The 27400-nt window shown below is 51.9% G+C and overlaps 1 protein-coding gene across 5 annotated transcripts in view; it reads left to right on the top strand.

The window, feature by feature from the left end:
- Window positions 1-26982, top strand: part of NTNG2 (netrin G2) — a 51625-nt gene extending 24643 nt beyond the window's left edge. The window contains exons 4-12 of one of the 5 annotated variants that reach the window (XM_042786883.1): window positions 11036-11208; window positions 12972-12998; window positions 19795-19857; window positions 21010-21084; window positions 22426-22488; window positions 23009-23083; window positions 24727-24894; window positions 25351-25485; window positions 25831-26982. In XM_042786883.1, the coding sequence (XP_042642817.1) occupies window positions 11036-11208; window positions 12972-12998; window positions 19795-19857; window positions 21010-21084; window positions 22426-22488; window positions 23009-23083; window positions 24727-24894; window positions 25351-25485; window positions 25831-26054 (1003 nt within the window). In that variant the 3' untranslated portion in view covers window positions 26055-26982. Of the gene's footprint in view, window positions 1-11035; window positions 11209-12971; window positions 12999-19794; window positions 19858-21009; window positions 21085-22422; window positions 22489-23008; window positions 23084-24726; window positions 24895-25350; window positions 25486-25830 lie in introns of all 5 variants that reach the window. The other 4 variants (XM_042786882.1, XM_042786885.1, XM_042786884.1 and 1 more) reach the window with 4 other exon arrangements.
- Window positions 26983-27400: the final 418 nt, after the last annotated feature.

Here is a 27400-nt window from a genome sequence, read left to right as displayed (position 1 = left end):
CTCTCACAGAGCAGTCGCCTGTCTGGGACGAGCAGCCGAGGCTCTCGGCTGGGCCGGTGGCGTGTCGGGGTGCCCACGGGTGGGATTGCTCAGGGAGGAGCCCTGAGGAGCTCAGGCACACGGGCAGAGGTGGAGGAGAACACCTCCGCACGCGTCTGCAAGCGCCCAGGTTTCGGTGCAATGCGCTCCTGTATAAATACGTGCAGAGAGACACGTTGCACCTGCCCTTAAAAAGTATTGCCAGGTGTCCTAAATATCCACGGTCCTCAGACAGCTCAGGATGGGGCAAAATAGCAAAGTAAAGAGGGTGGAAGGGAGGGAAAGCAGGCAAAGGCAAGAGAAAAGGCCAGCGTGTTGCCTTCCCCTCCACCCCGACCGCAGCCAGTCCTGCTCCCAGCTCCGTCTGCCACAGCCCCGCTCCCCCCGGGTGGCCAAGCTGCCCGCAGGGACACTTGATGTTACTGCCAACAGTGGCAAAGCTACAGGGGGCAATTCCCAGCCAAAGCCCACGCTGACCGAGGTGGCTTGGTGGGAAGGGTTGAAGCTGGTATATCAATTTATCTGGGCTGGTTAGACTCTGTAACAGGGACACAGAGTTTTCAGCTCAGAAAGGGGTAAATAAGGATTAAATGTTTGATGTCAATGCTTGTGCAATGACTTTTGACTTCCAAGCATGGCTATAACTGTGCAGATAACCCAGGACTTGCTACTGCATCTACAGCAGCTTCAGAATATTCGATGCTTTAAAATACATGTTAAAATACTCTTGATGTCCTGTGAATAGCTTCCTCCTCTGAGCCCTTTACCTTTTCTGACTGCCTTGTGCAGGATATGTTGCATGAGTACTTTTGACTTCAGCAGGTGGAATTCTCCACAAACCAGCACCTTGCTGGCTATTAGCTGTCTTCCTCCTTCCTCACCCAGTCCCCCACCAGCTTTTGAACTCACTGCCCAAATCTAATCCCATTTAATGGTAGCAGAGGTAGTTTCAAGAGATAAAATGCCTACAAACGTTGTGAAAAGAAGCAACTCTGACAGGGGAGGAAAACCCTTTCAAACACCCCAGGGAGGGAGGGGCACAACCTCTTTGAGACATCCGGGCTGCGAGTGCCCGGTGGAGGCTGCAATGCTGCTTTTTTGCTGGGGCCAGAATGAGATGGGTTGGGGTTTGTTGGCTAATTCCTGGTGGCCTCCCCCTGGAGCTGACGTGGATGGTTGCCTGCGTGGACAGCTGCCCACGGCTGCTGCAGAGCAGCGGCGCTTGCTCGCCTCCACTCCCCTCTTGGCCCCGCTCACCACGAGCTGCCTGACATCAACTCCTCCAACACAGCAGGGCCTCTGGGAGGAGAGGGCTTTTCCTTGACTGGGGACAAAAAAAACTCTAAAAACTGCTTTTTTTCAGCCCAAACTCCAAGTCTTGAGCTACAGCAAGACCCAGCTTTGCACTGCTTCATCTCTTGCCAGGTGTCCCCACTTGCTGGGCTGGTCCCCAGGAGAGGGGGACACTCATCCTGGACAGGGAAGAAGTCGATGCCTGTCCTGAACTGACTCTTCCAGCTCCGATGGGCACAGGGCAGGGAAGGATGACTGGCTGAGGAGCTGTGGATAGGTGGTGTATAAGGTGGAGAAGCTTTATGTGAATTAACTCTGCTCCTGTGATTATTCTGGTCCCAGCAAGCAGGTTTTTTTTGCTGGAAAGCAATCTAATTCCAGCTGTAAGCAAAGCCAGTTACAGTGCAAAGACTAAAACCAAATTAAATCTTGTGTATGGCTCAACAAGAGGTGGGTTATTGAGAGGAAGAGAGGAGAAATCAATGCGAGCCTGACAGGAGCGCTGCATGGGAAAGGGGGGAGGCAGGGCAGGCAGGGCTGGAGACACTCACAAGCTGCCTCTTCCAGTTTGTGTTTGAGAAACAGGAGGAAAGTGCCTAGATAAAATGGGGGTTGGTGTTAGGAACCCACTACAGGGGTCACAGAAATGAGAGGGAAGATGAAGAAATGAGGTCTCAAATGCAAAAAGCAGCCAGAAAATTCCAGCTGGAGAGCAGAGATGTGAGCAGTCCCGGGAGGGTGGAGGAGCAGTGCCCGGCATGTGGCACTGGAGGAGCAGTCAGATGTGGCACTGGAGGAGCAGTGTGTGCCGTCAGAGTGTGTGGCATCACCTGTGCCCCTGTACAGCACCAGGATATTGGCAGGCAGCTGGCAGCATCCGCGGGGTGCTGAGACACATGGCAGCTCATTTCCAGCTGATGTTCACGGTCAAGGGAAGAACAAAACACTTTGCCCTCAGAGCAGACCACAAGCCCAGGCAGTTTCTCATGCTGCAGCCTTAGCCGGTGGGTTCAGAGAGGTTTCTCTGATCCTCTCAGTCCATGTGCTCCTGGGCCCCCATCCAAACACACCCTGTCCTTCATCCATCTGCTTCCCACCAAGGAAAACCCTTCACCGTGATCTCCCCGAGCTTTTGGGATAAGCAGAAAGAGACAGAGCAAACAACACAGGGACAAAGGGAAGGAGTTTGCTGCCTTCTCTCCTCTTGGAGGCCAGATGGACCAGGGTAGTTCAAGAGTTTTCCAGGATCTCCAGAGTGTGTGGTGAATCTTTAGGGTCACTGCACCCTTCCTGGGTGTTGGTGCAATGGGCTGGTGCTTCAGGGCCTGCTCTGCATCTTCTCCTCCCACAAATTCAGCCGGGTCCATTTCTCTGTTCATGGATGACAGTTTATTTTTACTCTCTTTCTTCTTGGTATCTTTTTCTTTTCTTTTTTTTTTTTTAGCCTCTTCCATCCTGTCTCTATTGATCTGCAGAGTAACTGGAGATGCAGAGGAGTCAAGACAGGAATAGACACAAGCAAGCCCTTAGCCTGTGTGCTTGTGTGTGTGCCAGGCAGGGTGGGGAAGGGAAGCGGAAAGACTTTTCCCCACAGATCTCTATTCACTGCTTAGTTTTCTCCTCAGTGCAGAAATGAGCTCAGTCATCTTCTCAAGAATGGGTGAATGAGCTTTTCCTGGCTGCCGGGACTGACGGTCGGCACAATGAAAGCCGCCAGTTCTCTTTCCATTACCCACCGTGTCTCTTTGGAGTAATTTTTTCCCCTTCATAACATCAGTCACCGCAGTGCTCAGCGGGGCACGCTCCATCACGGAAACATTAATAAGCCATAATTGAAGTTAATGTGCCATGGCCAGGACATGTGGATCCAGTTAGGAGAAGTCAGATTGAGCAGAAGTGAATCAATTTTAGGCTGATTATTAAGGTTTCTCGCCTTTGTCCTCCCCTGCCCCAGTGCCTGCTCTCTCTGACTGTCTGTTTGTCCATCCTGCTGGTGATCAGCAGTCCCCGGAGGAAGGCAGAATGAGGGAGTTTTACTCATCACCAAGCAGCTCCATGTAACAGTGCCTCATCTTGGGCTTTGATCAAGCCAAAGAGGCACCAACAGAAGACGAGGTTTCCAGTTTTGTACTGGCATGACCTTTCCTCTCACCAACAGCTTTTCTGAGGGTTTCCTTGGCTTCTCTTTTGCTTACACAAAAGAACTGAAGGCACAGGTCCTCTGTGCTCCCCTGCCTTGATCCCTGCCTTCCCCGTGTGTGGTTCCTGGTGCCATGCACGGATGCTCTCGGGGGGGGGGGGCTTTGCTCTCCGCGTGACTTGGAGTAGAGAGTTTGCGCTAGCGAATAAGAATGAATTTGCACAGCCCGTTATCCTGGTGCCAACAGCTGGGATCAGGCACTCTGGACCAGGAGGTTCAAGGCCATCCCCCCAAAGCACCTCCTTCAAAAAACCGAGCTGGTTAGTTGTCAGTGGTAGCCACATGCAAGGGATATATTTTGCTGCCTTGTTGGTGGCTCTCAAGATGAGGTGATGCTCAATGCTGTATTGCTGTTAAAGATGAAGCAATTCCTGCTCAGGCTGGTGGCTGCCTCCTGCTTCTGCCCTCCAGGCCAGCACAATGATGGCAGCTTAGCACACTTCCCCTCTAGTCATAGCTCAGCTTGAACCAGGGGTGCCAGCAGAAACCACGTCCTGGCTGCCTCCAGGCTGCTTTGCCCTGCTTGGACGCTCTTCCTTCTGACTCTATTGATGAAGCTGTTGGAGCACATCCAGCCATACAGTTTTGCAATCTTGACTTATCCAACAAAACTGTCTCTAGACAGGAGGAAAGAAGAAGGTTTGGTCCACGGAACAGTCTCTTGTTGAGGGTCTTATATTTTGCATGATGACCAGTGCCCCCACTGAGTGTTTTTCCCTGAGAAGCAGGATGAGACCTGCTAGCTGCACCACCGCTGCTTTGCAGAAGGGGGACAGGCAGGGACCTGGGGTAAAGGATCTGTGAGAGCATGAGCTTCCCCAGCTCAGCTTGCCCAGCCCCAGTGCCAGAGCATCACCTCCAAAATAGCCATGGGCTCACCCAAACATCCCCCAAGAACTAGCCCAATGCCCCTGCAGACTGTGGGCAGCCTCTACCTGCACTCAGCAGCTTTGGGCAGACCATGAAAACCAGGATGAACAGTGCCTGTGCCTGTCCCCACTCCTCCCCCCGCAGCTCCTGGCAGCCAGACTTCGGGTCCCAGGAGGTAACAGCATCCTCGTGTCAAGGACGGCCAAGTCTGTGCCAATGGTGCACCACGTTCCTCAGCCCATCCTCGCCTCGTGCTGGGCAGCCCCCGAGAGCAGGATGGCTGAATTTCCCTGGCATTCCTCCAGGCTGGAATTATCTTGAGTTCAAGTAAAATCTTGCTCTTGGTCAGTTAGTTAAATTAAGTTAATGCACAGCAACTGTTTGCTTGGCTTTCCTTGAGTCTTGTAAAGGTTTTTACTCCCACTGCAGCAAGATGAAGGGGAAACTTTCTGAGTGGGAGGAAGGGAGTTAGCGAGAAACCTGGAGAGCTCCTCCTTCCCCCAGATGCTTGTGACACTTTGTCAATAGCCGGAGATGGATGCCCAAGGTCCTATTACCTGCTTCTGCCTTCGGTTTGTGAAGGTTTTTATTTCCCCTCCGATTTTGTTGCCGAGTTGCGTCCGGCCCTGAGCGGATAATAGAATTTCATCGATAGACTGAGAAGGTGATGTATGTTAAAGCACTTAATATAAAGAGACTTCTACAGGAGCCCAAATTCAATTTGGCCAATGAACTCAATTGCAGGCATTATTGCATTCCAGAAGAAAGACCAAGAGCATTTATACACATTACTCTGCAAATATTTATGTTCACATATCCGTGTGATGTCCTCTTCACCCTTCCTCCCTTCTGCTGCCTGACCCCCTAATGGGGAGGTTTGGTTTCGTGTTTGCTTTTTAAGACAGCTTTGAATGTAAATAATGTTCCACCAGTCAGCAGGATCTTGACAGCTGGTGAGTGTCAACTTATTTAAAATAAATAGCCTCTCGAATGTGAACAGCCAGCTAGCGTGCTCTCCACTTTGGCATCTTTTAAATTGTCTCCTCTTTGTAACCCAAACCTCAAATCATTTCGAAGGGCAGTGAGGAGGGTTCCTCCCTGCCAGGAAGACTCATCCATCCCTACCACACAACCAAAAGTGAAAACCCACAAGTTAAAAAAAAAAAACCTCACAACATGTCCCTCTGACCTAAACCAGGTGTTTTTTTTCAGTTTTTTGGCTTTGCAAAAAGCATCAAAACCCAGATGCCTCTCTATCTGGTTCAAGCAGAAAGAAACAATACACTAAAATGGCTTTTCCTCCCCCTTCAGTCCCTGGACCGCAGGCTCAGTTACACTCCCAGCCCTGCTCCTGCGATGAATGAGTTGCTGTCACCTTCTTCAGCCCTTTCAGCCCTGCTCCAACCACTGGCAATAGCAAACCTCTGCCAGAGCGATCTCCCAGCAAGGTGAATCCTAATATAACAGCTCTTCACAAAGGGACGGTGCTTCTTCCGTGGCCCAGCCATTAGAAGCTATTTTTACCTGCTTTTGCACGCACAGATGGGCCAGAAACAATCCAAGCTCAGCACCCGTTATGCTTTGCCGAAAAGATTTGCTCCCTGCTTTTGCTGAGCTGCCAAAACAGTTGCAAAGGAGCTGGTAAAAAGTGGGTAAGTCATGGCCAGGCAGCTGCCAGCGTATGCTGCAAGCGACGGCTGGGGATGACAATAGAGAGATGGAGAAGAGTTATTCATGTTTCTCCAAGAGCTGAGATCAGTTGAAACATCATTTTCCTCGGGGACGGAGAGGAAAGAGCTCCCTTCAAACACATTGTCCCATGAGACTCATTAAAGGCTCATCAATTACAGTGAGAGCAAACAATTCAGGGGAAAGCTATCATAAGCCTTCCTTTGGATGGCAATCATTAGCAGCTCTCTGCTGTGTGCTGCCTCTCCCCAACGCCAGCTCGGGCGAGCGGAAAGGGAGCAGGGGCCACCACTGCCAAGCTGGTGGCAGGGGAAAGCTGGAGCCTGGTGGCCCGGGAGCCAGCAGAAAGGGACCAGGTCTTCACAACATCCCTGGGGCCATGTGGCTGTGCAGTAGTGTCCTCATGGAGAGCACGGCGTGGAGATGAGAGCACAGGCTGGGCTGGAAGGAGACTTGGAAGGGAGGTGGTCACCCACTGTAGTGGACTTCTGTTGCCCCATGTCCTCACCCAGGTTTTTTTAAGGAGCTGTGGGCAAGACAGGATTGGGCCATGGTGGGAGCTGGGTGAGAGGTACACAGGGATGGAGCAGCTCTACAGGTCTCCATCCAGTGTGTGGCTCCTCTAGCCCAACCCAGCACAGCAGTGGGGTCATGGCATCAGGCCTGAGGAGGGGGTGTCAGCACCCCACAGCTGGCTCAGCCCCGCAGGGAGGGAGAGGGATGAAGAGATGCTCTTTGCCTTTCTCTGCTTTCCTTCCCTGCTCAGCAAGTGGAGTTATAGACAGAAAAGAGGTTGTAAAACACATAAGAATCCTTGGAAGGAACTCAAAGGTCTGGGATGGCTTTTTAAAATTATTTCAAAAGTCATTATTATGAAAGCTCAGCAACAGGGGCTGCTCTCCCACTCCCAGTGTGGCTCATGCAGGTTTGTGGCACTCACCCCCGCCTTCACCCCTTTCCTATGCCTGTGCACGGGCATCTCCCTCCCTCACACACGGGCTTGGCACCAGACTGTGACCTCCAGGATGCTGACTTGGAGAAATACAGGGATGGCAAACAGTTCTTTATGGCTGTTAAAAAAAAAAAAAAAAAAAAAGAGAAGGACACTTTCCTGTAAACTTTCCTTGGCGCGCTGAGCTCCATGATGTTCCCTGGTGGAGGCATTGGCAGCATCAGACCATGCTGCACCACTCTGAGGGAAGGCAGCCACTGAACGACCTGCACTGAAATAAACTCATAAATACCCCGTCGTGCAAACTGTAATGTCTTGGGCCACACATTGCTGGAGCCACTTTTGCTGGGAAAGGTGTGAGCCAGTTTCTGTTTGATGCAAAAGGCAGTTGTGCGCGCCTTCTAACAGCCCAGCGCAGGACTGGGGTGCCCCCGGGCCGTGGAGGGTGCCCGTGGGTGCTGTAGCTCCTGCTGGGTGTGAGCTGGGGCTGCTCTCCCCGGGGCTGTGCCCCACCACGGCTGCACCCTCTGCGTGCTCTGAATGCTCACCGAGAAACAGCACTGGCACCGCCAGCCTTGACCCATGAGTTAGAGAGGAGAAACGCTCCCAGCTCTTCCGATCTCCTCTGGAGCCAAAGAGACCATATTGCAACCAGCACTTTGCTGGAGCGGCCCCGGGACTGGAGCAGGGCCATTGCTGCCTTCTGCAGGACACAGCGCAGGTGTCTGCCCCACTTCTGCTATTTAAGCCTCATTGCTAAGTAGCTCCTAACCTTTCCCTTCATCCTCTCTTTCCTGCAATGGCTTCTCGCCCAAGGAAGATGAGCAGAGGCAAGCAGGACTAGCAGCTCCCACCCAGGGGACAGGGCTAATGCCATTTACTCCAGTCTCCACCAGCTGGATCTTGGCTGAGGAAAGACGTTGTGCACATACCATTGGTGAGTGCACGTCCTTAGGCTGCAGGCCCAGAGGAGGAGACAGAAAAGCTTGAAGAAGGGGTTAAAGCTGAGCCCAAACAGCAGGGAGGCCCGGATGCAGAAACCTTCACACAAAATGGGGTTGGCAATCAGGGCTGGCTGAAGGCGCTCGGCTGTTTGCTATTAAATAATGCAGCCTGATTGATTGGGCTGAAAAGTGCTGTGTTGCGGGGTCAGCTGGCTGGGGTTACAGTTCTCTGCTTAGATTGATGATCCTCAAAGGTCGAATTCAGAAAGCAATTCCCCAGTAAAATTGATCCTTTGGATAACAAAACTTTTGTACAGTGGCGAAGGGCCGGCCAGCGAGAAATATCAGTGACCTGGGCGCAGGCAGGCAGGGTGACCAGCTACCTCTGCTTTCTCTTTATTCCATTTTCTTTGTTTACATCAATTAGGGAGTGAGGGTCTTCTCTGGGAAGAGCAGTGCTCCACCACCCCTACATGCAGTGGCTGGGGGATGTCCATGAGCACCCACCCTGTCCCCATCCTGCTGGCAGGGGAGCGTGGGTGCCTTTGCAGGGACGGGAGGCAGCTGGGGGCTGTCCCAGGAGCTGGTGCTCAGCTCCTGGCTCTCCTGAGCGGTGTGTGCGTACCAGCAGGCACGTCTGTCTGCCTCCTGCAACCATCCGTGCCTCCATCTCCCGGTAGCAAAGGCTGGGTCTCACTGCGTGGTGGAACTTTTGTAGCTGGAGCCAAATTAACGGCAAGCAGGTTTCACTCTCCTGCACAGCAGCAGCTTGAAGCCAGCAGAAGCACCCCAAAACAGCTGCTTGGCCCTCAGCAGGGGATTCCAGGAGCGTGGATGTGCTACAGGCAGAGAGGGGTGAAAGAGGCTGCTGCAGGCCACCGCAGGGGACAAGGTGGTGGTCACCCAGGGCTGACGTGCCCATTGCGAGACTAGCAGGGTCAAGGACAGGAGCCAGGCACTACCTTCACGTCATCTCAGACTTCAGAGAAAATAAGGGGGATGCCAGGCCCTGCCTTCTTTTTATCGCCTCCCCTGTGGCTCTTAAACTCCCCATCAGCTGGATTTTAAGGTTGCTGGTTCCCACCACCTCAATCCCACCAGTGGTAGAAGGGAAGAGAGCTGCAGCTCCCAGAAGCTGTTGCTCTGATTCAAGCTGGGCCCAGAGTGGCAGCAGTGAGGCTCTGACCTGCTTTAACCCACTATCTTGCCTGCTTTCCTCCCGTCTGCTTGTTTTGAAGCGAGAGAAGGCGGCCGTGATGTGTGGACACTGAATAATTCAGTCCAGCTCCGCAGCACCCCAGGGCTGGGCACCGCCTCTGCTAAAGGGCTGGGACGGCTCAGCCAAAAACCTTCCTCATCGGAGGAGGAGACACAGAGCAGCTGAAATACAGCATTCGTCCTGTGCAGGCACCAGCCAAAGCCGCTTCCTTCCCCTGGATGCTCGAATTCACGGCTTGCTCCCAGAGCACTGGTGCTCAGAGGCTGTTAGTGCTTTCAGCCGTGACACGGCATCTCCAGCGCTCACTAACACACAAACTCAAGTGGAGCATGCTGAGCGTGTCTGCCTCTGCTCCATGGACCACATTTTCTTTCTTCCTCCCTTTTAAAGACTACAATATTCCCTCCTCTTGGTCAGAGACAGGCCAGGGTTGTAAGATGGGGAGATAGACTGTTCATCCAGCTTATGCTTAGCCTCTGAGCAGGGTTTGCTAGAATTAAGGACAGAGAGGGGAGGGGGAGAAAAAAAAAAATCATACATGGGGTCATCTTATCCAGCCACACATGAGAAGGAGCACAGCAAAGGCAGCCTCAGCAGGTCAGGCAGGCAGCTGGGGAGCATCTTTGGGGGCTCCAAGGGAGAGGGGCAGAGGCACCAGGAACTGGTGGCCATGAACGGTGCCAGCAGCCAGGAGGGACCCAGCTCCCAGCCTAATCCAGACTGTTCATCCCACTGCAGACAGAGCACAAGAAGAGGCAGGCCATGTTTCCTCTATCTTCTCTGCAAGCGGTTCGTTCCCTTCAGCTCTGCATTTCTTGTGCAATTAGCCCTGTAAAATAAAGCACTGCCCGGTCAGATTTCTCTATCCGTTCACATAAGGCAAAGCATTACCATTTTCTAATGCTTCTGCTTCCAAGAGTGTAAATTATTGCACAAAGCAGTGAAAAAAAAAAAAACAAGCTGTGCTAGGGATCCACTGTCTGGAATGAAATGAGAGGTTTTGGTCCCTGAAGTCTCTGTCTGATGGCCTGAGCTCGGGCCCGGGAGTCACCAGAGCTACATGTGAATTATGGGCTCAGCCTCTGTGCTCTGCGCAAGTTACCTCCAGAGTCTGAGCAACAGGAATTATTGTACACAGAGATAATTATTCCCTGCACACTGCACTACAGCTCATTAAAAGTTTGTTAATGTTTGCAAATTGCTGAATAGTGTTTTTCATCGTTGCCTTCTCTGATGAGGCAGGGACTAAAAGGCAGATTCTGATGGTGACTTGTTCTCTCTGTTATTTCGGTCACAGCAGGCTGGCTGTGCTGCACATAGGGAAAAGGGTTTGTGTTGTGCAACCTCACACCAGGGGAGAAAACGCTTTTGACTTTAGTACGTTGTGCAGGGGTCAAGGGGCTGTCCCACCAGTGTTAGCCATGCTCTTCCATCTAAAACCTGAGGCTTTTCTCTCGGCCTCCAAGTAAAAGCCTCCATCTGAGCTAATCACCCAGATTTCTGTAACAGCCAGAAATGTGTGTGGCTCCTTCCCGGAGTCTCAGCTGGAGATGTTGACTTACCATTAAACGGTCTGTGCTACTGCAGTCAGATGGTGGGAGTAAAGTATCTCTCATCCTGGAATAGAGACTGCAGATCCAGCTTGGGCAAGGAAGCGGACATGGTAACTCCAGCACCAGGCACCTGGGGAAAACAGCTGAGTGCAGTGAAAAAGTCCTGCAGAAGGAACAGAAAAGGGGTAACCAGCCCAGCTTCATTCTCATGCACTACGCCAGGGGCAAGGAGGAGTAGCAGTAATACCTGACAGCTCTTATGTCTTTCTCTTCCAGGTGTAAATGCAACCTCCATGCTAACCTGTGCACCTTCAAAGAGGGCAGCCTTCAGTGCGAGTGCGAGCACAACACCACGGGGCAGGACTGTGGCAAGTGCAAGAAGAACTTTCGCTCCAGGTCTTGGCGAGCAGGATCCTACCTGCCTCTCCCCAACGGGTCCCCCAATGCATGTAAGTAACCTGCAGTGAGCCAGCCCTGGCCGTACTCCCACCTTGGGCTGCACAATGCCTGCAGATGGGAGCAGATTCTCATCTTGCCCTTCTCCATCTTGAATCAGTGCAGGATGTTCAGCTTTTGAAAGGGAAGCGGGTATTTACCCATGTCTTGGTACGCAGAGAAACGAGAGAGGATCTGGGTGGGTGCGGAGGTGGATGGTAGCTAAGTGGTAAGTCCAAATGGTGGTCAAGAATAGGAAGGATGAACTTGGACCAAGACACAGGTCCATGGTTTTGTGGCAATGCAAATTACTGTCCTTTGAAGATAATATTTAGCCCCAGTAGAGCACTGGCTGTCAAATAGCTCATGGGCTCAGCGCTGGCACTGCTCAAGTGCGGGAGTGCAGCTTGCTTTCTGGGTTGCTTTCTAGGTCCCGTTCTGTGTATGTTGGTATTTCAGGCGAGTGCCACGAGCTGCAGTCCCTCTGCGCAGCTCCAGTCTCATCCAATTGCCTGCTGGAGCAAGGCACTGACAGAAGCAAAGGCGCGCAGGCGAGATGAAAGATGCATACCACCATCGTTTGAGCAGGGGAATTGGGGCAGGAAACATCACAGATGGGCCAGGTTCTCCTGGGTTTCTGTCCAGTCCACATTAGCAGACTTGTTTAAATGTCACAGAGCCACAGTAGCCACTCCAGCCTTTCAAGCAGCAGCTTTGAGTGTTACCAAAGAGAATCTTTTCCCTTCCTCCCCCCAAATTTTTTGAAAGATTTATGCGCTTTAAGATGATCAAAGCTGAAATTCAGGCTCCGAAGGCCGTGACGGGAATGTTTTGTGCGTGCCAGGGTTGGTAGACGAGCAGGTTCTTTGAAAGGGAACGAGCTTGTCAGCTCCCACCAAGCGGCTGCATTGCTTCAAAGGAGCCTGGGAGAATTTCTGGTGTTGACAGGCACAGACATGCTGTTCTCTCTCTTTCCCTCCCCTCCGTTCCTTGTGTCTCTTCCTATTTCTCTTTCTCCTCTGCTCTTTCTTCTCCCATTCATCTCTCTTCCCATCTGTCACTCAGTCTTCTTCCTCCCCCCCACCCCATCTCTCTGTTGCTTCCCCCTTCCCACATCGGCATCTTCTTCCTCTGCAACAGAGGCAGTTCTCTGAAGTCCTCTCCTCTTGGTGGTCCTGTGCTTTATATTCAGGCAAAGTTGAGACTTGCCATGATTCATCCACTTGTTACAGTAGAGAGGAGCATGGCCGTTAGTCTCCTGGGTGCTGAAAGCCAGAAGCCAATCCTTGGATGGCCTTCAACGGGCTGGTTGGAAGCCAGTGGCTTTGCAGCATCCTCTTGAGCAAGTGCTGCAGTGGGAAGGGTCTTCAACCCTTCTTGCTCACGGAGAACTTCTCTAGGTGCAACAAGCTGATTCAGACCCCACAGTTTGTACTTAGAAGAGTGATCCTCAGCCGATATCCTTGTCCTTTGCTGGGCTTTAACGGTAGGCCAAGCAAATGGATAACAGAAAAGCCCATCAGAAAGGATCAAGGTGGTTTTTCTTCCCCAGGTGAAAAGTTGGAGATGCAAGACCCCAGACAGCACTGTCTGGTTGCCTCTGTGGTTTGACAAAAGCAGCTTTTGAGATGTTGCAGCAAACTGCTATGCCTATGAGCCAGACCCCCGCTAATTAGTTGCTGTTCGGTCCCACGTCATGTGTCTGTTTGATCTTCTGCTGGTACCAGAGCTGATGGCATCCTGCTTCCAGTGACCGGGCTTCTTCTTGTTTTTCCAGGTGCAGCTGCAGGCTCAGCCTTTGGCAGTAAGTAAAAACATAACTGAAATGCTGGCATTTAACACCTCGGTGCATGGTCTTTGTGCATGTCACTAGAGAAAAAAAAAATGGTTATTTTCTGTCCATTATCATTTTCTAGGCAATACGTCTTCCCTAATTGTGCCTCATTTTCTGTCCTGTCAAAGAGTCTTATATTTTCTTCCTTTGACTTCAGTAGCCTCATTTTGCCTCTTCCTCTGGCATGGTTTCCCCCCATGAGGTTCGTTAGTATGGCAGCCGGAAAGGAAATAAAAAAAGACTCTTCAAAACCACCAGTGCTCGCTGTGAACTTCCCCCCACCTCCCAGTACTGCAGAATTCTGCTCTGAGAAGGATCTGGGTTTCAATTATTTGGCATAGCATTCAGCCAGGGTCACCTTGGGCTATCGACAAAAAAACATGTATAGAGTTTGTGTACATCTGTATGTACACGTGTATGTATGCAAACAGATGTCTATGAAGTGTCGGCAGCAAAGACAGTAGAGCTCAGCGGGGATTTCTATTGAAAGATTGATGATGTGATAGGACTCCTTATTTAACAAAGCTGGAGGTAGTTTGATATCACAGAGCCTTGAGTTTTGGGTAAGCAGAAGCCTGGGTTTGAATTTTGTGGCTTGGAATTACCCTCCAGAAGAAACAAATAGGAGAGCTGAATGAATAATGAATTCTTTGGTTTGCAGGCAAGTGGAAAGAACTGGAGGAGAAATAGTTTCAGAGAAATGCAAATGAAAATAAGGAAAATGCACCTAATTGAAATGTGGAGGGCAGTTTTTCTGGGTAAATGAACCATATTTAGATTTTAAGCAGTTAAATTTAAATGGTTAAAAATATAAAATTAAAAGTCTTCCTCAAGTAGTTTAGGATTAAAAAAAAAAAAAATGTTTTAACAGTCCAAAATATTCTTTGCTTTTCTGGTCAAAACCATTTTAATAACTCTTTTTCCCCCCCTTAACAGAGCTTGGCATCCTCAGTGCTACCTTTATTTCACTGGAAAATGTTTCCCACGAAAATTTTCTGCTAGGGAGAAGCTGGGAGGGTGCTGGGAGCAATGCACAGGAGGTGGACGGGAGGGATTTGTGTCCAAGGCTGGTTAAGGAGAGATTATTTAGCCTGCATAGGAGACTAGAAGTGACCTAAATTAAGTATTTAAACTAGCTCAGGGCTATTATGAAATTAAGCATGATAATCTGCATAGAGCAGTGGGACAAACAAGGACAGGAGGGCAGCAGGTGTAAGTTAAGTAGGCATTTGTGTTTCGAGTGTTATTTCAGTTCGGGCTGTTGTGGCAAGTGGGGGGGGGGGGTGAGCACCGCACCCAGGATCGCTCCTGCACAGCTCCGCGGGGGCTCACCAACCTTAAGCCATCAATTAATTTGCCCTGCCAAACGAAGGTTGCCGGTGGAAATTAATACACACCAGCGGTACGGGTTGGTTTTGATGGTGCCAGGTAGTTTGCTGCCTGCGGGGCGACAGCAGGGACGGTTACAGAGCCGGGGTGGGCAAGGCTCTGCCAGCTGGAACATCAAGCAGGGTGGGCTGGGGGCTCCTCTGCACCTCCCACCCTCTCCTCACCCCACCTCTGCCCAGGTGTGCTTTCATTTCCCCTTTTCAGCTTAATTGGCAATTATCTTGTGATAGAGCTGTAAGTATTTAAGCCAAATCTGCGCCAGCAGAGTAAGCTGATGCGGCCGTAGCCTCCAGCCCCTGCCCGCACACACTCACGCGCTGCATCCAGCGTCATCGAGCTGCCATCGCCTTAATCCTCTTGGTGCCCCAGTTGTAACCGCGCTGAGAAATCGGTCACCAGTTCAGCCCCAGCAGCAGCAGCCTCGTGGGTGTGTGGGCTGGCAAGTAAACCCTCCGTTCCCTCCCAGTAAGTGCCTCCTGCCTCTTCCCTTTGCTTGCTAGCGTATGAGCGGCGGCAGCGGGTTGCCACCGCAAAAAACACCACCACTGCAACACACGCCACCACAACCTCAACCAGCACCTCCCTCCCTGCTGCCACCACCCAGCCAGGTGGGTGCCACCCTCCCTGCCTCGCTCAGAGAGCCAGGACTCTGCCCCCAGGCTCCTCTTTTCGGCTGCTTCCCATCCTGGCGGTGGTGGGGAACGCACAGGGCTGCCGTGTCGGTGGGCCTGGTTATCTGCTTTGTAGGATGATAAAGGGAGATGGATAAAAATCACCCTGACTCTGTTCACGTGCCCCCAGCCTCTGGGCAGTCCTGGTTTGTTGTTCTCTCTATTCAGTCCAAGGACACTCTGACGTGTGTAACAGGGGCGAGGAGCAAGCGTTATGGTCCCTGTAAGCAGGGAGCCAGCCTCAACGGGTCCACCTCAGAGCCAAGAAACAACCATGCCATGGGTTGACATCCCCCTTCACCAGCTGATCTCACTCTGCTGTCACTCTGTTATTATCAGGGCAGCAAGAAGGGATGCAGGGGAACCAAAGCTTTTCCCTTTTTTCTCTCAGTTCTGCTTTTTTAAAAAGAAAAGGTTTTCAAAATCCATCCCTCCTACAGCCACTTGCCAACATTGTCCTGCACAGGGCTGGCATGGCTGCAAGAGATGCTCTCTTACAGCTCCATCACAAGGCAGGGCAGGAAAGCAATGAAGGCTTTACTGTCCCGCCATAAAATTAAACCGGGTATCCAGACTTGCCTGGCTGGAAGGAGAGGGGAATGGTACCCCATTTTGCTCTATCCCTGAACTCCACCTGTGATACCAGAGAGAGCTGCCCTCGCTGTGCTGGCTGGGTGCTGCTCCCAGAGCGCGATGGAGAAGGCTGGGTGCTGCTCTGCCCCACCAGCCGCTCGCTCGGACGGGGAACCTTCCCCGTGGAGGGCTGCAGCCTCGGCGTGCGAGCGGGCAGCTCCTGCCGAGCAGCCCGCAGGCTTTGCCAAGCCCTGCCAGGGACGGGCCGTAGGGTCAAGGGAGAAGCTGGCTCTGTCCTTGCTGGCTCTTCCAGTCCCGCATCAGGTCCCTGCGACCAGACTCAAGGATGTAGCGCAGGCTGGCTGCATCTTCAAGGGCAGTTTTCCTAGGGCAGAGCCGTGCTCTAACGTTCCCCAGGCAGCCGCTGTACAAGCAGCGAGGGAATGTGCAGCGCTGGAGCTCACACACGTGCCAGAAACACCCCTTCCTAATTTTAAAAATCACCCCGTGGAGGAAAACTTTTGTCCTTTTTCTGGGGGTTCCTCCTTCCCTCCCCGCCGTGAACAAGGAGACGGCGTTTTCACTTGTCTTTTGGGAATGAGCAGATAAAACTTAACAGCAGGACATTTTTTTTAAGCTTCTCATGGGGGAATTAGACACGCATTCCTCCCCTTGCCATGCTTTCTGGGCCTGATATTTCCCAGGAGGACGTTTTACACCCACAGTATGTTAGTAACAGTCTGTCTGGGGGAGCTGCCAGAAGCCAGTCAAAGGGATGAGGAAACTTGATTGCATGTTTATGCAAATATAGATATATTCATGGAAGTACCCTGCTTGAGTACTTAATCAGGAAGCCAAGGGTTTAGCTCCAACTTCAGTGACCCTGAGCAAAAGAGTGCAAGTCTAGGGTCTGTTAAGAAGTGCTCCCCACCCCGATTTGTGTTGTACATGTGCAGAAGGAGGTTCATCCACCACCCCTGCCCAGAGCTCACACCATCACCATGGCCTCAGCAGCGACAGGGGACCACATCTACATCTGCACCACACTCTTGGGGTCATTTGATTTTTATCCATGCTCACCCATAGCAACATTTTAGGTCTATTTTTCTTGCAAGTGCTGCGTACGTGTGGGTGGTGTGTTTAGTGTCTATCTTGTGTATGATTTGCAGTGTTCTGCCTCGCTTGTGTCATACATCTGGGGCGGGCAGGACAGCATCTGTGTGGGATTGGGGGTGGTGGGGGTAGTCTCTCCTGCCAAACTGTCCTGAGGGACCTGGCATCACGCACCTTAGGGTTTATTCCTACTCCAAAACCTGCTTCCTGGGCAGAAAAAAAATGTTTTCATAGTGCTTTCATTAACTGATGGCAAGTGACTAAATAAATAAATAAAACTCAGTGTAGCTGCCGCATATCTGGCTTGATATGGTCAGGCCTGAGCTCAGAGCTCCTTGCCCTCATCCAGATACCCATCCAAGTTTCTGCAGAGCCAGGTCCCACCCCAGAACCGTGTGCCTGGGGTTGGAGACAGTCCCCAGAGGGGCTGCTCCAAATAAGAAGGTAGCCAGGGCCACCCAGCAGCTCAGGGACCTGTTCTCTTACCAGGGCAGCATGCTGGGTTTGATGCCAAAGGTCCACTGTGTGCCTTTGACCAGCAGCAGGGAATCAAGGCACAGCCTAATTCTGATCTGCTTTTGACCAGAGATATTCCTCCCTCTCTGGTCCTGCAAAATGTAAAGTGCTTCTTTAAATACCATGATATGCCCAAGGGGCTGTGAATCTTACTCACCTAGACCTTGAGGGAAACACCTTGTTAAAGAGATGCCCCTTCAAGCTCCTGGTAAAACGCCCGTTTGCATTAAACAGATCCCTCCTTGCTTTAAAGCCAGCTCAGACAGACAGACATTAAAAAAAAAAAAAAAAAAAAGTCCTGTTAGAGCCCTGCCCCATCCCTGTGCTGTTTCACCCTCTAATTTACACACTATCTTCTGTCCTCTGAATTTCTTCTTCCCACCATAAGCAAGCATCGTCAGACCAACCTCTGCGTTCACTGCTTCTATGCCCGTGAGAGAAACACAGAAAAAACCAGATATTTAAAGCCAGACTGATGTGTTTTTCCATTCTCCTTCATGCCTCCGCACACTAGTGGGTAGCGGCAAGGCAAAAAGCAACATAGCACGTAGGCTAGAGGAGTAGATTAGATTTGGGTTGTCTCTGGGTTGCATGAATCTGCTAGACATCTGCTTCCTTTGGCTGCTCATGGTGTTTTCCGTGGTCAAGGTGTAGCTGTGGTCATGTTCGTAGGATGCTTTTGTGCCCGGTCACCTGTCGTGTGGTGAGAGGGGAGAGAAGAATGAGTTTATGGGCACGGTCTGTTGTCTGAAGGCATTCGAGGCTGCCGAAATGGGTAGAAGGAAGGGAAATCACAGAGTTACCCTAAGGAGAATGAATTAAGTGCTATTCTCATTTGCCTTCTGCAGTTCTGTTATTTCAAAACCTTCCTTGGAGTCTGTCAAATTCTTCCTTGACATTTGTTACATTTTTCCCACGTTCAAAATAAGCAAAAAAAGCTTCTCTCTTTTTTTTTTTTTTTTTTTTTTTTTTTCCTGCTTCCATTTGCCGTGCTCTGGTTTGTAGCAGTTTTGGCAGCACCAGTTCACCTCTGGGAAAAACAAAACCAACCTGCACCCTGCTTGATGGTTAAGAGCTCCAGCAGAAAGAACACCAAAAGCCTGGCTTTGTGTAGGTCCTGCAGAAAGGGGACCCCATGTTTCTGTATTGAGGACTTTTTCAGGGTCCTTCCCCACTACTCCAGCAGTGTTTGCCCCACTGGTTTTTGCTGTGAAGTGTGACTTCTTGGTTCAATTTATGCTACTTCCCCAGAAATCCACCAAGACCAGCAATTTTCAGCAGGACTCACACAAGCCTCTGAGATAAGAGCTGCCCAGTGTTTCCCATTTGTATGAACTGGGTCTGAGGGTGAAACATATCTCTTCCCCTCCCAAAAATGTAAAACTGTCCATTAATGTCCAAGAGCTACAAGGGAAAGATTGTCAGGATAATGAGCATTAATAATTTTCCTGGCTCTGTAAATGCCATTGAGTGGAGGTGTATGTGAATGACTAAAAAGCAAAATGCCTCCAGGGCTGTTTTTTATTGTGACTCTAATTAAACCCTTGCCAATTTGCACAGGGCTTTTTTCATATTCTCTTTAACACCATATTAATATCAATTGGTTTCCACTTTCCAACTGAAAAGGACAATGTCTATCACCTTCTTTTAGAGCTCGTCATTAAAAAAAAATAATCTTTTTTTTTTTTTCTTTTTTTATTCTGCATTGTTTATCATCCCCTTGACGAGGCTGGGAAATCACATTTCTCTCCTACTCGGGTTTGTCCTTTGAAACTTGGCAAGGATCGTGATTTTTTTTTTTTTTTTCCTCCTCCTCCTTATGTTACCCAACTGGAGCTTGAAATTAATAATATGGCTTTTAAAATTTTATCCCATGGTTTGTTTTCTAGCAAACCTGAAGATTGCTACCAATATTGAGGAGGCAGGAAGGGGTATGGAGCCAGTGGGGGTGAGGGTTTGCAGGGAAATCAAACAAGTGATCTATAAATTTCTTACTGGTTTAATTTTTCTGCAGTGGCTTGCAAATTATTTAATTGGTATTTCTGAGGGAAGAGCAGAGCCTGAATGAGAGCCTAGAAGTTTGGATTAGAAACCAGGACTTAGTACCTCCATCCTAAGACACCTGTGCCATTTCTCCATCCCATTATTTCAAAGCAGAGGGGTACAAGCTCAGTCACTGAGGTCCTGATGCAAACACACAAGCGAAACACCGCGCGTTCAAGCGGGGCTGAGAACGGGCAGCTCAGCGCACTGCTGCCCCCCACCCTTTCCATCACAAGGGCTGCCCGGCCCCTCCAGTGCCCGAGGATGCACCAGTTGCCCAGTGCCAGCAGCGGTGCTTGCAGGGAGCAGGCGTGGAAACCCACGCGGGACGGGGATCTGGGCTGGCGGTGTCCTCCAAAGCCCTGGCCCTCCATCAGAGCACCGCAGAGCTCCTCGCTGGCTGCCAGCTCCCCCCCCCCAGCACACTCAGTAACACTGTTTTCCCCTTTGATCGTTGCAAGACTACACCGGCTTGTCAGCGGCTGCCCCCCTTCAAGTGGGCAAGGCTGGCCCAGGAGCAGAAGGTAGGAGGACGCGTGGCTGAGCGAGTCCCAGCTCCCGACTCTCGGCAAACGCTTTAGTTTCTAGTTCTGCATCTCCGTTTTCCATGCAGCTCTCTCGTCCTCCCACCTGGGAAAAAAACTCAGGGTTTGTTTGTGCCCGACATGCAGCTGGGAATCTGGTGAGGCTGGATTGAGCCTCGGGGTTTAGTCGTATACATGAAAGATGAGGATGGCGAGTGGTAGAAGAAATTGTTCACAGCTTGCTGCTGAGGTGAACGGAGAGTATCATGGAAATCCCATCGTCTCCCAAGCCTGAACTCTGCTTGAAGAGCAGAATAACTTTGTAAATAGATAGGCCCATGTCGTTTGTAGCATAGATGCCTTCTTATGTATTTCCTTGCTTCAGGTCTCCTGCTTGATTGCCTAAGGTGAGCTGCTCCTGGTGGGAACCTTGGGAGGCTTCATGCTGGCTCTTGAGGCTGAAGTTTCTCCTCCTCGGGGTTCCTACCAGCACATACGCTTCAGCAGTTGCCTGTTGGTGCTCAAGTGCTGTTTCCCAGCTGAGATGCCTGTAGCTCACCCCAGCCATAGACATTAGCATCCCTTCCAGTGCAGAAGGTAACAACAGCTGAAGCTGGGCCCAGGGCACAACCCAGTGTTTGGAAATACTCAACTGGGGGGCAGAAAGTTCTGAAATTGAGGCTTTTTTTGGAATTGTGCCCTTGGGTCTGTCTCCGGCCTCACAGAGAGACAAAACTGTCTTCGATACTCTAACAAGAGATAGGGCTACACCATGGGCATCAATGCCAGGTAATGCTGACAGTCTGTGCCAAACAAGGGGGGCTTCTGAGTCTTGAGAGTGGTCTGCAGACTCATCTTCTGTCTATGCTTGGGCAATGGAATGACCACATGCCAACACTTGCCCATTCAGCAGCTCCCATGCCCTCCTCTTAGGAGTACTTTTTCTGTCTCTCTTCACACTTAAAAGTCTCTAATTTCCAGGAGACTTTGTCTCTCATTCCTGCTTCACCACATCCTCAACTAGACATGGTTCCACCAACCAAGCCTAGATACCTGCCTAGAGCTTCCAGTGTCCCTTCACCACCTTTTTAAGCAAACGAAAGGGAGATCTCTATTAAATCTGACGTTCTCTCTAACTGATGCCACTGTAAGCTGTTCAGCATCCACCAAACACAGCAGCACTTGGACCCAAGATGAAGCCACGGGATCCTCCTGAGAACATTCAAGGTAAGGCTGTACACATCCCCAAGGACAGGGCAGGACAGGTTTCTCCCCAAGTTTCTGTAGGTCAGGACAACCCACCCATCCTCAGCATGAGCCACTATTGTACAATCTGCTCTCCTACTCAGAGGGTCTGCCTCAGCTCAGTTCTGCTCATCCAGCCCCATGAAGATCTTTTTGGAGAGGTGTTCGGGGCTGGAATGGCTGCAGGGCTGTCTCTGGGCCCTGGGAGTGTGCCTCAGCTGCTTTGGGAAGGGGTTTCTTGCCACGGGGCGAGGGGCATACACCTTCCCCTTGCCAAGATTAATTGGGCTGATCAACTGCTCTGGCCCAACAGGGCTAAGCCCTGTTAGCAGATCACCGTGCTCCCAACACCCCATAGAGCTTCCTCACGGCCATGGCCCCTTCCTCATGAGGGATAGGCACAACCATGGGGGGGCTTCTACGCAGGGATATGGCCCCCAGAGCCGCCTGCAGCACCCACTGCAGAGATGCAGGGCTTTGGAGAACCCTGGGGACCCACTGAGCTGCTCCTTCCCCTCTGGGCTGCCCCACTTCCCTCATGGCAGGGACAATAGGCCCTGGTCCCCCTGAGCCGTGGTGGCTGTGAGAAGAGGCTGCCATGTTCCGTGCTCGGCCATCGTGCCAGGGGATGGGGGAGGCCGTGGTGGCAGAGCAGGGCCTGGGCACCACGGCGGCCAGTCACAGCCATGGAAGCTGGAGAGGCCGTGTCGGTGGAGGAGTGTCTGGGCACCATGTCAGCCCACCACGGGACCGGGAGAAGCCGTGGAGACCTGAGGAGGACCCAATGCCACAGCAGCCTCTCAAATGGCATCAGAGACAGGAGCGGGCCCACTCTGACATGGCTGAGCCCTGGGGGTGGGAGCACGGCCACCTCCTGCTGTCTCTATCGCCGGGGGGATGTGACCAGCACCAGTGGGACGGAGCTGGCAGTGCCCACCCAGCACCTCCCTGAGCACCACAGCACTGTGCAAAGGCTGGCACGCCACAGACACCGGTGGAACCCATTCCTAAACACCCTGTGGGGTCTCAACATTGCTCCACCTTGCCCCTTCCTGGGGTTACCAAAACACAAAACCCCCCAAGCACCAAACCCCATCAGCTCAGTTTGGAAGGAACGGCCTTTACCCCCAGCACCCTGGTGATTCTGTGTGGGACCAGTGGCTGGCTGGCTGGCAGCACAGCCCCAAGGAAGCACCATCCCAGCTGGGGCATCCCCTAACCCTGAGGAAATATCCCAGTCCAGCCATACTGGGCTGGCTCTGGGAGCCCTCTCCCCAACACAGCACTCAGATATTTTTTTTTTTTTATCATCTGGTGTAGCAGCTCTGAAGAGCAAAGCAGGGCACACAGCACACTCTGCAGGCAAGAGGCATGGGAAGAAGCCAGGTACGTGCTGGTGGGGACAAGCCGGGCTGGAGTGGTACGTGCTCTGCAGGACCCTGTACCAAGCCCTGCCAGATGCCACCTCCATAGTGTTCCTCCTCCTAGCTGCACTCCTAGCAGCTTTTTCGGGTGCCAGTTGGCATGACCTCCATCAAACTGAGGCCATGGGCAGTAGATTTGGGTTTTTTTGAAACTGTTCAGACTTGAAAATCCTTATCCTGAATATCCTGATTCATATCAAATGTGCATAAAGGGAGGATGTGCCAGTAGCTCCTCCCGGCTCTGCACATTGCAATAGCACTGTGCATTGAGTTTTTCATGCATCAAACTTTGAGGAGGGGAGAAGAAGAGGAGAAATTTAGCAGCTACCAGCTGTCTGGTGCAGAAATAGATGCCAGTGCTGCCAGAGCGGTGTTCTTGGCTCGGCTCGGCATTGTTCTCATGGCAGAGCTGCTCACAGTAGGGTAGGACATGGAGTGGTGCTAAGCGGTGAGAAAAAGCATGTCTCTTGATTTTTCTTAAGCATCCTCAAAGAGCTCAAAACTCATCCGGCTCAAACCAGACTCTGGCCCAGTGGCTCCTATTGAAACATATAAAGGTAAGAGGAAGAGCGTGGTGCTCCAGTGCTCCTAGTCTTTGCCCAGGTGATGTGCTCCAGCAGCCTCTGACATGGAGAAGGTGGGGAGGGTTTGGCAGTCCAGTTGTGGTTAGCTGTATGTAGGAGTACATCCCTAGAAACAACACTTGGGAATTGCAGCAGCCAGAAGTATTTGAGTTGAAATTCACTGGGTATTAGTCAAACAGGCAGAAGTTGTTTCACAGAAGGTGAAGATCACAGCAGACTCTCAGCTCCTCCTCAAGCAGCTGTGAACCGTGGGGAAACCTCTGCTCTGCTCCATCTTCCCTCATCTTCATTTCATTGAGACAAATCTCTCCTCCAGTAGCATGCGCATGCCAACCCACACCCTTCCCTCCCATCCCTCTGCCATCCTCAAATGTTTAATGCTTGGAACAAAACGCCAGCTCTGAGCCTCCCTCCTCTTCTCCAAAGGCTGGGGAAGCTCAGACCTGGCTGACACTGTTTCTGCTCACATTATCCCCTGGCCATGCTGGCTGGGACAACTCGTGACCAGGGCAGCTGGGCCACAAGGTAACTAGGGTACCACCTCCTCTCCTCCTGTGTTACACTTCTAAACTCCCAGAAAGAATCCAGTGCCCTGAATCTAACACTGCAAGGTAGCCATGGTCCCAAGTCATGGTAATAAAAAGAAAGCACAAGAAGCAAGTAATCAAATTCCTCTGGCTAGAAATTAAACCCAGCTGGTTGTTTTCTAACACATGCCCACAGCTGAGAGAGGTCAGCCCTGGGGACAGGAGCAGTACTTGGCCAGGCAATGGGATATCTCCCCTGCTGCCAGCGGCCTTTGCAGATGTCCCTGTGCTGTGCCAGGCAGCCCCAGTTCAAGCCCTCCTGCACTTGCCCACTGTTTGTTGAAGGACCCCACACAAGCCACACTTCCTTGCATAGCCCCATTTTAAGCATTTAACCTGGAAGTCACCTGCTTCAAGACCAGCATTGGTTTGGGAGGTAAAACAGCAAGGGGCATGCTGAGAAGGGACACAGAGAGGAAAAAGCCGGAGAGGCAGCAAGGTTTTACCTGGACATGCAGCAGGGATTTCTGATCATGGGAGGCAGTGGGTGCTGCTGCACCCCCTGCCAGCCCCATCCCATGGGCTGGGTCCCTCCTTGCCACACCGAGGCCACGTGCAGCCTTTGGCAGAGCCTTTTCTGGGGCCCTGCACCCCAGCACAGCTCCCTTGCAGGTCCTGCAGCCCCACCAGCGCCAAACCCAGGCACCAAGCTGAGCTCTGCTTGTTAACAAGGCACTTTGTTAATTAACACCTGACTCCCCTCCACAGCCTGCTCCCATGATGGTGCATTTCCTGGGGTAGCCGTGGGCTGGCTCCTGCCTGTCCTCACCCCAAGGAGACAGAGCCCCCTGACCCCGCTCTGCTCCCTGAGCGATGATTTCCAGCCCGATTACTCCATGGCAGTGAGGAACAGCAGCCGCTGTGCGCACTCATCCTGCCCACCCCACCCCAGCCCACCCCAGTCAGCAGTGGCCATTGCATTTCCCCAGAGTAGGAGCCTCCTCCAAAGCCTTGTGGCTCCTCTCCTCTGCCCCGCATGAGGGAGGATGGTCCCAGCCCAGCTCCCCAGCTCTCTCCTCCTCTCCGTAGACTGCGAATGCTACGGCCACTCCAACCGCTGCAGCTACATCGACTTCCTGAACGTGGTGACCTGCGTGAGCTGCAAGCACAACACGAGGGGCCAGCACTGCCAGCACTGCCGCCTGGGCTTCTACCGCAACAGCTCGGCGGAGCTGGATGATGAGAATGTATGCATAGGTGAGAGTTTCAGTGGCCTCGGGCAGCGGCACCGGGACATGGGATGGCTCGTGTGGGACCCTGCTCTGTGGGGTGGGCTTCAGTCCAGCTCCTCTCTGGAGTGTGGTGTGTCCACCTGCATGCTTCCCAAAGACAGCAGCCGTTACAGTCTCTGCAGCATGCCAAGGCATCTCTTCCCTGAAAACAAAGCCCAAATAATATATTTCCAACTTGATTCAGATTAATTGCTCTACCAGGAGCTGCTCAGCTCCAAAGGAGGGTGGTCTTTGCACCTATGGCTGTTTGCACTGTTGAAGCCTCTCATGCAACCATGCCCTCCCAGCCCTTAAGTCTCTAAGATCCCTCCTGTAGCACATAGCCAGGCTTTTCCAAAGTCCCCAACACCTCTCTCAGGGCGTTAACGGGGCACAAAGCCCCCAGGCAGGAACAGGCACTAACAGCCCTGTCTTTGGCCAGAATGTAACTGCAACCAGATCGGCTCCATGCACGACCGCTGCAACGAGACCGGCTACTGTGAATGCAAAGAAGGTGCCATGGGGCCCAAGTGCGATGACTGCCTGCCCAACTACTACTGGAGACAGGGCTGCTTCCGTAAGTATCTGAGCCAGAGGGACAGACGGGGATGTGAGCTGGGTCCAAACAAGTTGGGGATCTTCAGTACTGCTTGCTCTGGTGCCCTGTGATGCTCAGGGTGTGCAGGGAGCAGACTCCAGCCATTCTTCCCAAACCCAAAATGACTTGATAGCTTTGCCCCTGGAGTTTGCAGCCCCCACTGTGTTCCTCTGGACTTAGGGCTGTTCTAGCACTATGAGGGTTGGAAAATTTAACCCCTATGAACTCGAGAAGAAAGCCAAAGTTTCTAGTTGCTGCTGCAGTCAAAGGGTTTAACATACCCCAGCCTAATACCCACATCCTTCCCTCCCTCCCACCTTGTAGCCAACGTCTGCGATGACGAGCTCCTGCTCTGCCAGAACGGCGGCACCTGCTACCAGAACCAGCGCTGTGTCTGCCCCGTGGGCTTCAAGGGGGTCCTGTGCCAGCAATCCCGGTGCGAAGCTGACAAAAAGGACTGCAACGGTGGCCCCAGCGCGCGCGGCAGCCTCGGCACCATCCTCCTTGGAGTGCTCGCCCTCCAGCTGCGCGGCCGGGTGGACCTCTGAAGCTGCAGAGGAGGGAGCCCAGCCCAGGCACGTCACCCGAGGGACCTGGGGAGACTAAGGTAACGGATGGCTCTCCCCACCGTCTCCTCCGCCTTCCTTCACACTAGGACTTGCACAACGTCTTTCGGTCCACTTTCCAAGCAGAGAGGTATGCAGAAAATCAGGGGCTGACTCCTGCCACCAAACCCATCCCGGCAGCAGCCGGGGTGGCCGCAGCGCAGAGCCGGCTGCCGAGCAGCAGCGCGGGGACGGCACCAGCCTGTGCCAGGGCCGCGGTCCCACAGCCCACTGGGGACACGGGGCCCACGGAGCCCACCCTTCCCTCCGTGCAGTGACTTTCCTTCCCTGCTCCACACAGGGCGACCTGGGGCCGGGGCCACCGGGGCCCTGATGACATAGTGCCGCAATCTAAGGGATATTTTTTTTATTATTACTTTATTTACTTTGATATAGGCTGGGGTGTTCTTATTTTTCCTCTTCTTAGTGTCCTGTTTTGGAAGAGCCTGTCATGACAACTCCAGAGCCCCGTAACACAACAGGCAGGGGAAGGGGAGGGAGGGAAGGGGGGACTCTGGTCCATCCGTGCTGCATAGTCCCACGTCCCACCATTGGCCTGGCCTGGCCGCACACATACTGTTGCCTACAACTCTAGTTGCTGCATTGATTTTGTATTTTCATTGTTGGGTTTTGTTTTCTTGCACTTACAGAGAACGCAGGGGCCATTAGGCATATGGTACGTGAGGAGTGCAGTGTCTTATCCACACATGTCCGTAGAGTGTACGGTTCAAATACTTTTTTTGGTAGAGACTTATTTTTGTTTGGATTAAATGTTATAGAAGAACCACAACTTAAAGGGACATTTTGCCATGAGCATTTGATTCTGGTGTATCCTCCTCCAGTAAAGCAACTATTAATGGCTGCTTGATCACCACGTTTTTCTTTTTGTGTGCACAGTTAATTACAGGTAAAGACTTATTTTTTGATTCATAATGTCCTCTTGTGTTTTCTGAGTCACTACTAAGGTGCACCGCACGGTGAGGGAGAGGGGAGGGAGAGAGAGGTTGCTTCATCACTGAGAGCTGTTAATTATTTTTCCTAATTACTTCGCTGAACCTAGGTTAGACAACTAACTGTAGACAATGAACAAAGCCTGAGTGATATATTAAGCACTGGTCTTGTGTGGAAAGGCCATTTCCAAATGAGCCTGCAGCAGAAGGCTGGGTAGTCCAGGGATGCTTCTCCAGGGGGACCTCAGTTGTCCAATGCTGTGACGCACCTTTGCAGAAAAAGCTGTTTATTTTTAAGCAGCTACAGCCTGGAACTTCAATATAGAGCTCACAGGGACT

This window comes from Tyto alba, unplaced genomic scaffold (genome assembly GCF_018691265.1).
Source record: "Tyto alba isolate M040663 unplaced genomic scaffold, T.alba_DEE_v4.0 Super-Scaffold_11, whole genome shotgun sequence".
In the NCBI taxonomy this organism is placed as follows: domain Eukaryota; kingdom Metazoa; phylum Chordata; class Aves; order Strigiformes; family Tytonidae; genus Tyto; species Tyto alba.
This window is presented reverse-complemented; position numbering and strand designations above follow the sequence as displayed.